Raw genomic sequence first — 15,025 nt, forward strand, 5'->3', positions numbered from 1 at the left:
AGAAAAATTTTGTTCACAATAAGAAAGAAAAGTATGCAAAAACTGATTATGACTGCAGTATCTATTCCATACTTCCCACAAGAAAATCTCTCACATTCACACATATGTAACTTATAAAATTAATTCAAATTTTTTGCATGCTAAAAACTGTATGGTATGGAATATATATGTGCTGTGTAAGGAAGCAGATTAAAAGGAATTTAAAGTAAAATACCATAGGCCAAAACAGAAATGCTGTGGAGCAAAGAAGAAAAGTGTTCATAGAGATTTGGAATGTTGTTAGAATAGGTTTTTCTTTTGACCATTATCTTCCTGAGCTGTGTTGGTTAACCTAGTTCTTCAGAGAGGAATAGTACAAGTCCTTTCTAGCTCTTGTCAGACTTTGGGTTTTTTTTCTGTTTTGTTTAGCTCCTCAGTTTTTCTGTAAAGTGGACTAGAGCTTACTATCTCTCTTTTTTGCACCTCGAAGTGGATTATTTAGAGGGACTTCATAAACCATCAAATCATTCCAAAGCAGATGACTAACAGCTGAAGTCTAAAAGCCAAACATCTGAAAGGTGTTAAATTAATTAACATTATCAAACTACATGAGGGAAGTTAAGGATCTAGTACAATACCATACACTGGTCTTCAATGCCATTCTGTGGCTCACAGCTTTACATCTCATATTTCAAAGTTCTTTGGAGGGCAAAGAGAAAGCCTCCTCACTCTTTCAAGAGATGTCTAGCCAGACCTCCACATATGCGGGCACTGCACTCACAGACAGGGTAATGTTCACTGGCCTCAGCTGAAGGCAGAAACACGCTCCTAACACACCATTTTGAATTTTTTATGTGACAGGCTTTGTCAAGTTGTAGAACATGCTTGAGCATATTCTGGATCCCTGATTTTACATACCTAAAGGCCAAATCTATCTGATTATTACTATCAGACATTTAGAAAGCCCCTGGAAGTTTATACTACTTTTTATTACATTATCTTAGAGAGATTATTTTCATATCAAAGAAGTAAAATTATTTTGGAGCAATCCCTGAAACAACAATAATTAAGTGTTCCAGTTCCATAAAGAGAATGATTTCTGTTATCAAAACTTTTTTTTTTTTTTTTAGTTTAGCAGTATTTTTATATTAGTGAAATTACAAAGTGAAGTCAAAGGTGTGGAGCATAAAGTTTGGTATTATTGATCAAAGACTGCCACACCCAAGAAGCAAAAAAAGGAGCTAACTAATGTCTGTTTAGTCATTTAGAAGTTGATCATGTTACTTATGTAGAAATACATGCACTTCATAAAACACACAATGGCAATAAATGCAATTTAAACACTTGGCATTTTCATTGCTTTTGGGGAAAATTAGGTCACTCCAAAATAGGACGACTTCTACAAGCTTTCTGAATATTATTGATTCCAAGTAAAAATATCTTCCCATGGACACACAGTATTCCTACATTTTATGGACTTCCTCTGATTACTCACATTCTCATACAGGGCTTGCAGCGTCTCTAGGTCAACCACAGAGTTGTCCAAGTTCACAACAGCTATAAAAAAAGAGAAAAGAAAAAAGAGTTATTTGTTCAGGATGATAATCCAGCTGTGAAAGAAAGCTGGTCACAATACTCAGCAACAGTTTTTTATGATCTACTGGTCATACAGCTTAAAGTTTTAAGTTTATTAATGCCTTGAATGGTGCAGTATAGTATAGCTAGAAACCTGGCAGAGCCAGGTGTCAAGTGTTAAAGAATTCATCTCCCTCCCCCCAAACACACAAACATGATCCCACAAGTATGGCCATAGTCAGAGATCAGAGATAAGCTTTACATCAGACTTTCATGGTCCAGCTGAAAGCATTATAAAAATTTGTAAATCTGCACCATAGCCACACACACACACTCACACAAAGCTCATTCCTGTCGCTGGTTGACTTCAGTCTTAAACTCATTAATCCATAAGTCAGCCAGTTAACTTCAAAACACCTGACAAGGGTCAAGTCTTCTATGCACTAAGCCGACACATTTAGCATGGATACAAAATATGCCTTTCCTGTTCCCAACCATTTCTGGCGCCACACACATACTGTATTTTTTTCAGCATCAAAAACCCTCAGTGGAACAGCTCAAATAGAGTGATTTCTACTACCTAACCTGGATTTAAAAAAAAAAAATCATTAAGAGGTACACACATATAGAAATGGAACCCTGACCCCCTCACTTGCTATAGAAACATTTCAAAAGGCACAGGAAATATTTGTACTAACTATTGAAAAACTGCAAATACAAAGATTTATTTTTCAAATAGTGCTTTTCAGCCTTCCTCTTACATATTTTTGCAAGCACAGTGACCATTCATTTAAAAGCTATATAAATCCAATTTTCCTCATCCAGATCTTGATATTTAGAATATTGCATTAGAATATATGCAATGGCATTGAATAATCTTTATCATACTACACCAGTCTTTTCCTACTTTGCACGTCATTAATTTGTACCCTTTTTCAGTAATGGGCTTCGTGTGTGTGTGTATGTGGTGTGTGAGTGCACTTGTACAATAAGCTGAATGACTCCCCAGGTGAGATTAATCTAGAAATTGCAACACTGATCAGAGATAGAGACCCTGCAGCAAGTTAATTTTTGTCCTATAAATCCATGTCCTTAACAGTCACAGAGAAATTCTGTATACAGCTAAAGACTACAGAATATAATTCAAGCTCATGTGTTTCTGATTGCCATCTAGAGATAGCACTCTGAGTCTGGGACTTATCATGTTTCCCCTTTCCAGGCCTGAGACATAGTTTTAGTTGCAGTATAAGAAAATTATAAACAAAAAAGTGTTGACCTTGATTAAACTAAGCAGGTCACACTGTATCTCTAAGCACAGCACAAAGCTAGCGTTTAGGACTAAACCAAAAAATATTTTTTCAGAAATAATATGGTTTTTTTTCTATTTTTCCCTTACAAGAAAGCAATGTAGCAGCCTATGTAACAGTTAACAGATTAGGAAGCAACATATTTTTTGTTTTCTTTTGGGGTAGGGGGCATATGCAAAAATCTGCCACTAATTATTTGCGGTATTTTTAAACTTCCCTCCCTCCCTCATCCAAATATAATTGTTGCAACAGAGACTTAAAGATGCCCTCTACACAGGGCACGGTATTATACATTGTATTTAATAAGCCCTGTTGCTCAATAAGACTATCTATATGCTTAAAAATGTGCCAAATTTGCCTTGTAGAACCGGACATTAAAAGTAGCATGCAAATACAAACTGGGTCAAGATAGGTTTGAAAGCTCTACTATAAGAAAATACTAACATCAAAGCCTATATACAAACAGCTTTATAAAACATAGGATATATTATGAAACTCAGTTTATACTATCTAACATTTCAGCACTTTTATGCTTATGCAATGTTTTCATACATGGACGCACTTACAACCCTTCAACTATTTATTTGGAGTTGTGGCTGTCTTCTCCCTACTCCACCCCCCTTCCTTCCAGAGACTGTCCACTCCTGCACTAAAAAATTCAACATAAGTTCCTGCCCTGACTTTTGCTCAATGTTAAGATCACCCATGGATTACTCAGGGAGCAATAGAACACTTTTGTTTGAATGCTTGCAGGAGATAAGAAAATGCCAGGCAAACACAATGGTGCCAGGTCTGTGTACTTTCAGCAAAACAGGTATGCAGAAGAGTGTACATACTTCAGGGAGCTGCTTAAAACAAATCAGTCTGAGACAAGGACATGGAGAAATTCGATCCCAGGATATATCCTTCAAGTCTCTGCCTCCAAAGTGAAATATATTTCTATATGTTTCAACTAAACCTATATATGTTCATAAGCAGCACTCCAACATCTCACTAGGATTTTTCCATGTACCCCTTAGGTGTGCTCCCCATACTCTGAGGGGTGAGGATACGAGCTTCTGTTCTTAGGCAAACCTGCAGCACTGTCATACTGAACACAATAGCTGGCAACATAAATCAGAACGACTGCATATTTAATTCAATTATCTAGGCAATTTGAACTGAAAAAAACCAATGATGTCTCCTTATGTAGCCAAGCTTACTAGTTAAACATGCCCCCTACAATCAGCATGACTACACAAACATCTAACCAAAGGATTCCATATGTGGTGGCAATAGAATGATGAAACACAGACAAAGATTAATTTCCTCGTATGAAAATATTTTTAGCCATGCTGCAGTTCCAGTATACTCTGATGGAAACAACTGGAGAAGGGTTTGTATTAGTCTTGCAGACGCTGGATATTTTCATCCATGTCAGTGGTTTAGAAAGTGATTTTTTCTTGTTTCAAAGCTGACATTGAAATTTCCTGGCCTTGACTACTATAAATGTAAAGAATATCTATTGGCTTTTGCTCTAACAGAAAGAACTTTAATCACTTCAGACCCAGGAATTTAGTTCTTACTGTCAAGATCTCAGTTTTGTTATTTTCTTGCATTCCTATTGCCACCGCTGCCAATTAAACCAGCTTCACTTTCAAGCCCTAACACTGTAAAATTATTTGATGCATATATATTATTATGTATATATATATAAATACATAGATATGATTAAATCAAATTTGAACCAACTATGTCCAGATGACCACAGAAAAAAATTAACGGAATTGTTATTACAAACCAACAATTTCTTTTTCCATTTAAACAAGCCAGGGTCAACAGATGCCTACAAAAAATCCACCTAGTAAAATGAGGGGTTGGGGATCAATCAAAAATGATTCGTTGATACTATAAACAACAGAGAAGAAGAAGAAATTTCAAAGGATTTATAGCCAAATCAAAGGGTTTGGGGAACTATTGTTGCTCCTCAGCTTTCCTGATATTGTCACTGTTTGGGTTACAATCTACACAGAAATCTAAACTGGTATATTTGTGACAGAAATTATGTCTTATTATCTAATGGCAGAATATTAAAATTATAGCAGAATGGAACAGTTTTCTTTCCATTCTGTATTTCTACCATATAAACTGAATTTAAATATATATATAAACGGAATTTAAATATATATATATACACAATCTCACATTAGAAAAGCCAATTTAGACATTAGATTGAAGCTAGAAAAACAACAAAAAAATGCAAGTAGAGAGAAAAATATTTACTATTTTTATTACTATCAATGGATTTTCAAGTGTAGAAGTTACACCCCCTGACAGGAGGATATGTTGCTTGTGACTAACATATGTAAAAAAGCGAGATTAGGGCACATGATCATATTCAGAGGCATATTTGAACTGAAAACTGACACATCTTCCATATACACAGAAGACAATTTAAAACAGAGACATAATTTAAAAATTAAAAAAAAAAAACCAACCCAAAAGTAAACCAACAACAAAGCAAAATAGAAAAAATAAACCAAACCCCCCAAGTCTTCAGGGCAAGACAGCAACCAATCCAACAACAAGATCAATCTTTTCGCCAGCATTTAATCCTGAAGAGGAAATGTATGAGAACACACCATCAGCAGGAAGCTGCAGGATGCCCAGTGTATTGTCAGGAAGACTATAAAAGGAAGTTGCTGTACTTTTTTTTCCTTTGTTAGACAGATCACTGTTGATATTCATATATCTAGGAGCTGCCACTAAACCAAAGCCGATAGGCAACGCAGACACAGCTAACCCCATCTCCCTGTGGCTATGAATCTAAATCCACCAACAGTACCACTTATATAAGCTGTTAGAGAAAAGACAACTTCCTCCAGCTGGGTACTCCTTGGAAACCCTATTTTGTTTCAAAGTCCAAAGCCTTGGAATTTCCTTTTAAAATGAAAAGGCCAAAATTCAAAGTTTCCCACTGAGCAGAATTTCATAAAGAAAAAAAAGTGTTATAAACCAGACCCTTTGGATCCAACTTTTGTGTCATAAAACTCTCATTAGCACAATCACATATGGATGACTTCCAGAAAAGTGGTATTCAGTTGAATTCTTAGTCTTAGCCTTCCCTTTTCTCAGGGCAGGTTTCAAATCACACTCCATTTCTCTGGCCTTTCCAAGTATGCTTCCTAAGCTTTTCTGTCTCTGGACTCCATCTAAAATTAAGCGTCTCCTTCTTGAAACCTCCTGGAATCACCGCTGTGTCCCAAAAAACTGACTAAGCATTTTCCAAATCCTACTCGACTGATAACAGATTACAGTTTAAGTCCTCATAAAGAACTAGTAGCTGAATTAAAACCACATCTGAACCTGTACTGCCCTACTCAGATCCATCCTTCAGGGATACAAACAAGCAAACCACCCATCCAAGTCCTTCCTGCTGATTTCCACCTCAACTGACTTCTCTGTGACTCTCCAAAAACCAAGCAGTATCGCTTCAAGAGGCCACTCCTTTTTTCCTCCTGCACATCTTTGCCTCCCCACTCTCACATCTGCTCTCTTTCTCCAGAAGAATACCAGGAGTTTCTGCAAGACTTCACAACGTCTCTGACAAATGGCAGAAACAGATGGTCAGTATAGCAAAATACAAAGGAAGATCTATTCTTCACTGAGTGAAGGACCTCCTGTTTCTGCAGCAACTAACCACAGTACTCTTACCACATAGTTCTGTGTGTGGCACTCATCTGGGCTGTTACGCCATTCATGAGACTCTAACATGGCAAGATTATAGGATACTGAGAAGTTCCAACTTCCATGGTACTTTTTCCAGTCTTTGATCCCAGATATTTCTACTCCACTGAAATAATCTGTATCCCAGGAATATTACTGTAAGCTGAAGAGTGAAAAAACCTGAAAAGGCATCAACCAGTCTTACAACAAAAAATTGACTCTGTTGTTATTAAGAACCTATATCAATACATAAAAATATAGAAACAGTAAGCTTTATATAATTAGAGCCTCAAAACTGCTACATAATTTTTTAGGCAGAACGGTACCATTACAATTCATTCAACCAGATTTCACAGGACTTATAATTATTTTAAATTATCTAAAAAGGGTATTTGCTAGAAAAAAAAGGCACGTAAGTATTTGAACACGTCCAATGTGCCACTTTGAATGATCTTCCTTGAATTGTTTTTCTGAGTTAATTACAAACAATAGCTTTCCTCAAGAAAAATGTAAAGGCAATAAACTGAAAGTGGTCAAAATCCAACACCATTAGAAAATCAGCATACTGGAAAATCCTTAAAAATTGGAGAACTCTGACACAAGAAAAACAAGTCAGATGATATAGAGCTTGATCAACTTATGTTTTTATCAACAAACAAAGAAAAATAATAGATACAGAATACATACAGAATTGGTCTGTGAATACAGAATGGAAGTCTTCTCTGACAGGTGTCTTTGGAGGAAAATGCAACATGACACATGCAAACACAAGCGAACCAGGAAAAAAAGTTTCAATGCAGACAATTTCATCAGGTTCACTGGAATGACTGAGAGCTGAACTGCTCAGTTCAGAAGACAAAACACCTGCATCAGTGTTCTCATCGACAAAAGAGCCAAAAGAGCCTAAGAAGGTGATCAAACTGCAATGACTTCTTTTGCTCCTATAAAGATTATGTTTGGGAGTAATATCAAGCTACTTGCAAAATAAACCCAGATTTACATCCAACAAATACTTAGTATTTATATTTTTAAAGAAACAAATCTGCAAAACTTTCAGGCTCTTATTGGTTGCATAGAAAACCCACAACTTCAAAACTTCATATCCCTTGGTTAGCCCCTCCTTCCCACCCCCACCTCCCAATCCTGCCCCCCTACCCCCTTTCTCCCCACCCCAATTTTTTTTCCTTCATATCACTTTTGACATAATTAATCTAAAATTTACAAGGTAATATTTTTATATGTAATAGTTCCAACAACTTGACAACTACTGCTACTTTCTTGGGATTCTTCTTTATCTTAAGTAAAAGAAATGTGAATCTCCAATGCAGAAAGTTAAATACCAAATGAGGCTCTTTGAAATAAATGTTGTGTTTACACAAAAGTACTAAAACCTTATGTCCCTGTGCTAATGTAAATTGTGGCAATCCCACAAGGGTCATGACTGTATAATTTTTAAAGATCCTCAGAAAATAAGTGAAAGAAAAGAATTCTTAAACATGACTTGTGTAGCTTGCAAATCACCCCCAACCCCACTGAAAATCAGTAGGTGGGCTATGTTCGCACTGAGTTACAATAAATTAATATTTTCACATTATTACTTACCTTCTTCCCCTCAGTACCTTTGTGATATACTTGCCTATTAAGATATACTCAAAGTTTTCATTCCGACAATGTTAAAGTGCACAAAGCACTAGGGAGACTGGGGCTTCAACACAGGTACATACAGCATGGATCAGAGGCAAGACACCACTTAGAACTGCTTGCACACAGTTTTACTGTGGCAGTAACTCACCTTGATCTAAAGCTTGTATAAGAAACCAGAACAGTAAACTAAATTTCCAAGCAGAAGCCATGGATTAGGTTGAGCTGCTCCTTCAGACTGTTTTTAAATTACTTAAAAGTTTTAAATACCTTCAAGAACATGCACCCATATTTCTTGGAAGCAATAAAATAAGAATCAATTAAGTATGAATATGTTTTGCAAAATTTGAAGCAACAAAAGTAGAAGACTTCATTGAAACGACTGAATCTTTGGCATGATTTTTCTCTTCTAAACATAATTCAACTTTTAGACAACTTTTAGACAGTTGTTCTGTTCCCTGACTTGTATCCCTAATACAAAAACTGTATTAATAGAGGTTTTCTACATACATGTAAATATATATTCACACATACAACAAAATATATCACCAGATTTTATATAGCTGTACACAGTTAATATAAACAGTTACATTACATACATTTCAAACAAGTGCCTACTTTGTTAAGGACAGCAGTTACTGATTATGTGAAGTCAAACTTCATACACCTATATAGTTTGTTTACAAAAAGTGTGCAAGTTCAACTCATAGAGAACAAATATATTTTGTTTGACTCAGTATGTCGCCTTCTTGTCTAGGCAGGGAAAAAAAAGTGGAGAGCAATGCTGTAATCCTTTCAGAATAAAATGTTTAAATACAAACATGATTGCCATTGTAGACTGTTTAATTTAGAGATATTGTATTTCAGTTCTGGCTTTGAGAGGTTTGCTGATTTGACTATAGAGACTACTTCAGTGCTTATCTTAATTGTTTAGATAAGATTTGTTTGAATTTGGCAGGTGAAAAAAACATGGGTGTGGGATATAGGAAGGTTGAGAAAAGACTGGCATTTTACCAGATTATGCGTATTTTAAACTACAGTGCATAGAGGAGCAAACAGTCTCAATGAACCTGCCAGGGCTGGTCATCCGGGAGTGCATTTGAAGTGTGAGACTGAGCGGCATGATTCAAGATTTTCTACAAACTGAAAAGGATTACTATGATAACTCCCAAAACACTACCGAAGGCTTAACATAGTATACAAATGCTAATTATATAATACACATTTAAATAAGTTAAAAAAAAAATGTAACTGTGCTTTATGATTATAATAGGGGGTTGTTCGCTGGGTTCCTGACCCTTAGATGTATTTTTGAACTGTTTCAAGAACAAGATTTCAATATAACATTAATATTGGCATATAGGTATATTTTATATGTAAGATTTCTGTTACAGAAAATATAATTGTTGCTATAAAAAACGCCAATGCCCCTTGGCTTTTATTTCAGTATCAGTTTGTACTAAGTTTTTTCACTGTCTGGTTAAGCTAGTACAGCATGCCACAGGCATTTCATTTAGAGGCTCTCAAAAGAAAGATTGTCATACCTGTCAAGTATATATTTTTGGGGGCAGACTACTAGAACATGATATCTGAGGAATATATTTTGGGGATGTTTATGTGTCAGTATGTATTTACAGTGCACGTTATAAAAACAAACTGTACAAACACATGAGCTGCAAAAGCACGTACGCAGTAGGTCTGGCATTGTGTATCAATCTGTCTGAAGACAGACATGATTTGTAGCTCTAAATTAGTGATTTAGGCGACATAAAATTTGGGTTTCCTGTGTGATATACTTTTCTTTTATATCCAAATAGGTTGCAATGCCTTTCAATCTTGGTTTCAATGGCTTTAAGACCAGGCTAATTTTACCAGTGATTGTGTAAATGGAAGAAATTAGCAACACTTATTTGGAACACAAATGAAGCTTCAGGCTTCAAAACTAATTGACACTTCGAATTATGTGTGGATTTTTTTCAGAATTCAAATTTGCTGGCTTTTGATTTAATCCTACCTAATCTATTTTTATAAGAATAGTTCACAGTAAACAAAGTCATGTCTAACTCTGAGAAGTGCAGTCCATAAACAGAGACAAGCTTTTTATTTCTTGCTTTAGGGAGCTCATTATAAATTATAAATTTAAACAAAATGCAGGAGGAGAAGGAAGAAGAAGAAATTTATCTGGAACCATTCACCAGTGAACTGCTGTATTTGATAAAGTTATCAGGCTATCACCTAAGACACATTTTTTTCCCAAATAATAGATTCTCTGCAGTAAGCAGCTAACTTAGGATCCTAGCTTTTTTTCTCCCAATTTACCCATAGTCAGTGCATAGTTAATGGAGCTCCCGGTGTGTCTGGATGGCAGTTTAGAATACTTATACTAAATTATTTGTCAACACTAAATGAGCTAATAACTGCTCAGCTCATAGTTCTGAAAATATAATTGCTCTTGAAACATTACCACAAAAGAGAGAATATCTTAGGCTTTCATCAGACTGTGCTTCCAGTTTACTGCAAGTATCTTTATCAACACTGAAAAGAAAGATATTAAAAATAGTGATTAACCCTCAATGAAATCCAGGTGGCAACTGTAATGGGAGAGCTGCTCTTTGCTGAGCAGACCAAAACTCACCTAAAGATCTGCTTTAATTGCACTCTTTGTAATCATGATCAATGACTATCTAAAACTCTCAAGGAGTGGCTAGAAGTTAAAGCAAGTTTTAAACTAAAGCTAGAACCAGTATAGTATTAAAAAGACCAACAAAGGAGACAGCAGAATAACCTCAAGAACTTGTCTTTCTATTGAACTGCTGGATCTATTTAACTTAGACAAAGTTAAGAAGCTACATGATTACATACCTGCATGACAAGATACCTGAAAGTAGATGGCTCTGTAATTTCACAGACCAAAAGCATGAAAGAATGAAGGGTATCTGTAAATTAATCTGGCAAATTCACTATGGAAAGCATATTTAAAATGCTAAAAGTGAGAGAAATCAACCTCTTGAACAATGTTTCATGGGATACGACTTCTCTATCACTTAAAGAATTTCTATGAAATCCTAGACTCACCAAACCCAACTGCAAAACCTTCAGCAACTTCAAAGAAAGCAAAAGGTTGAAGGGTCATATTTTCAGCTGGAACTCAAGATCATTTATACTGCTAAAATATTCATATTTATACAGACTAATAGCCCGAGGCAGAAATTAGCAGGCAATATTACATAACTCGCCTTATTTAGCAGCCAGACTAAACGCTCAGAATGCTCTTTCTAAAAACCTAGACTTGAGCTGCATGTCTGCCCTTTGCTAGGTCTCTCTGAAATTCTCTACCAGTCTTCTGTAACATCAGCAAGCTTAAACCATTTTCCACATACTACACGGAATGTTACTATTTGATGATTTACAACAGAAAGTACTGCAAGTTCTTTTAGCCATGAAGACATCTATTACCACTCAGAAACAAGCTTTCCCTGCTTATGGTTTCAGCAAGCCAGTTGTGTGTGATATCACTATCCACACTAGCAGAATTAGGAAGCACTGTGTGGAAACATACAGGGTTTTAACCATCATGCAAAGCAGGTCCTCCTTTACCTATAATTGCTGTACAAGAAACTGTGTTAGTCACAACCCAAAATGCAAATTTTCTTGGTCCAGAACTATGAAAACAAAACAACTGAGAAGTTTGCCCTCAAATCTAAATTTCTCTATCCTTCTGTTAAATGGTGGTAGTCTCTCACTGAAAAAAATTCACATAAATTCCTAAAATTTATTCTCCAAATCAAATTAAAATTTTATTTTTGGCACTGCAAAGAGCATATTATTGTTGCCTAGTATTCTACATGTCTGCCCCGTCTGATGTCTGGATAAACACACCAGGGATTTCATTGTATTAAGGCACGTTAAGCCTTTCACCAAATATTCTGAAGTTAGAATACTAAGGAGCTACAGATGCTAAGAAAGTGATGTAATGATCTTGTGATCTTGTGACACCACGTTGTAAGTGTGGTGGGATTATGAAAATAATGCAAAAAGATTTTTGGCTAGGTACATGACAGATGACACAGTTTTACTAATTCAAATCACAATACTGTGATAGCTGAATGCAGACGGATGCGTGTGTATGGTTTAAGTTCCATCTTTTTTCACACTCCAAAGCATTTCTCAAAAGCTGGTATTAATTCAAGGAAATAAGGCTGGGAAAACAACAAAAACCAAATGCCCATGTACGCAGAAAGCCAAAATACATACATTAAAAGAAAAAACCCTAGAAGTTATTTGGAACCACATATGTATGTTTATTACAGTATAATGACTAGCTTTGGCCTACTGACTTTAAGATTATGGGAGGCAATATTGTTTCAGTTCAGTAACACTGAGCTATGTTTTGTGTCTAGGTAGCAAAAGCAATCGTGACTTCACTAACAACAGAAAACACACTACACTGAAACAGAACTGCACACCCATTGCTTGGGGAGGTTTCATGTGAAACAGCAGAACAACAGAAATTTACCTGATCTTTCATTGCCGGTGGATAACAATGAAGCAGAGAAAGACAAGAAAGCAGTAAGCAGGAGAAATCCAGGTACCTCATAAAGTGACAGGTGCAGGAACACCAACATACTGACTGCAGCGTGGGGAGCAGTGGGCACTCAGACTAAGCAAAAAACCATTTCTCCAGCACTCTTCCTTACCCTTCCCTATCATGGATGATGCATGGACACAGCAAACAAGCCACTCTACCATCTTCGAATCATGCTCTCTCTTCCTCGCACTCGGAGCTACTGTTTAAAGGAACTATTCCCTGCGTGAGGTCGGTGCCGGGAGGCAGCGCCCGGCGGAGCCGCAGGGCCCAGCGCCTTGCCCGGCCGGGCGCCTCCCGGGCGCTGCGGCAGCGGCTCCGCTCTGCCGGCGGCCGGGCCGGCGTCTCCCGGGAAGGGCGGTGGAGCTCCCGGCGGCGGCAGCAGCGCGGGCCGCTGTTGCCACCTGCTGCCGGAGCGGGGACCGGGCCCGGGCGTGCTAGGCCGGGCAGGCGGTGAAAGCCCCGCGATGGGCGAGGGCCGCGACCGCCCCGCCCGGCGAGGAGCGCGGAGCGGGCCTGAGAGAGGGAGGCGAGGCAGAGCGGCGGCTCAGGTAAGCCGAGCTCAACGGGGAAAGGCCAGGCTGTGTGAATGATGTGTGAGTCATCTGACATCTGCGAAGGGAAGATTTGTACTTACTGGTGGGTGTAATGGCTGTTCGGAGTGGAACAGAAGGACGATAATCAGCGTGACACTAACAATGTAAGGCTGTACATGGTGCAATAAAGGGTTACGCAGCAGAAGGCAGGCAGCAAGTACTGAAGGGAGCATTAGCCGGGTAAGATAAAGCAATTGGGTGTAAAAGATGTACCGCGTTCCCTATGGAGGAAGTTCTCCCCTGAACAGAAAAAACACAGTCAGTGCCCTCTTAAAGATCACTCAACAAGCAGCTTAATAATGACTCCTAAATGGTATTTTACCGTTTATGTGTAAGCCCGTATGCCACATAGTAAACATACTAGCATAAGGTTTAATCTGTTAGCCATATTTCTTGAGCCATCATTCAAATCTAAATTTTACAGCCTCGGAGTTATTACTCAAAGCAGCTAGGCAGATGTACCAAAAGAGGCGAAGTAACACTTGATCGACTTCTGAATAAAGTACAAAGCGATTGGAGATGCCGAACCAGCCTTTAACAAAATTTCTCCATAGGATAAGGGAATAAGACTTTTAGGAGTAACACCATAAATTTAGATTTTACAACCAGAAATTAGCTTAAAATGAGAGGATAGTTGAAAGGCTAAAGAAAGTTTGAAGGTCAGAAGAAAGCTTAAAGACACTTCATTAGAGCCACAGAGAAAAAGTCAACTGATAAATTGAAATGCACCCTTTTCCCTCCCTTGTCTTTCCACAACCTCAATATTCCTACTCCTCAAAATCACATATATGATTAAGTATAAGAGCATGGGAGACACCTGTAAATAAAAGATACTCTTCAAAAGTGGAAATCAGCCAAAGAAAACAAAAAGCAAAGTCTTGGAAGTTCAATGTAACTTCTTGGACAAGAACAAAAAGGTCTAAACCCAACTTGCCAAATGCATAAAGCTAGTAATAAAACTGCTTTCAAACACATCACATGTATGAAGCCTGACAGGAAACAGCTGGGCATGCAGATAATCTGGCTGTAAAAAGAGCACAAAAGAAAGAGAATCAGAAGAGGTTAAACAAACTATTTGTGTAAGGATTCTCAACCACAGAAAAGGTCAAAGAGGTTCTCAGACAAGTTCTGTACTTCTCAAGTGATATGTTTTGGGCACTGTCTCAAATTGAACAAGCTTTAGAACATACAAATAAAAATTTTAAGAGGATTCCTCAGATGATACTGGAAACTACAAACCAGTCAGTCTGATTTTTATGCCTGGAAAATGCCTGTGTGTTATACAGAAGAACAGGTTTTTTAAAGAACATACAGCTAAGCCAATGTAAAGAGAAAGCAAGGTAACACAATTTGTAGTAGGCACTCATGAGCAACAAATTAAGTAGTACTGCTTTAATGGAGTGTCCATAATTATCAGGTTAATGATCAGGTTAATACTGAATTTGCAAAAGTCTCCTCACTATCCTTACCTAAGGTTACAGAAAAAACTATGCTGTTGTGGTATAAGAGGAAACATCTGCTTGGATTAAAGGCACCCACACCAACAAACCAAAAAAAAAAACAAACAAAAAAAAACAAACCTCGAAAAAAACAATAAAAACCCAAAACCTGCTCAAAAAATAAAAAAAAAAAAAAAA

The 15,025-nt window shown here is 37.2% G+C and overlaps 1 protein-coding gene across 1 annotated transcript in view; it reads right to left on the minus strand.

Moving 5' to 3' along the window:
* FMN2 (formin 2) overlaps nucleotides 1-15,025 on the minus strand; it is a 152,665-nt gene that overhangs the window by 67,281 nt on the left and 70,359 nt on the right. Inside the window, exon 8 of the mRNA XM_041469982.1 lies at nucleotides 1,475-1,536. Coding sequence (XP_041325916.1) covers nucleotides 1,475-1,536 — 62 coding nt within the window. The remainder of the gene's footprint in view (nucleotides 1-1,474; nucleotides 1,537-15,025) is intronic.

The sequence above is a fragment of the Pyrgilauda ruficollis genome, unplaced genomic scaffold, assembly GCF_017590135.1.
Source record: "Pyrgilauda ruficollis isolate IOZ18807 unplaced genomic scaffold, ASM1759013v1 scaffold24, whole genome shotgun sequence".
Lineage (NCBI taxonomy): Eukaryota > Metazoa > Chordata > Aves > Passeriformes > Passeridae > Pyrgilauda > Pyrgilauda ruficollis.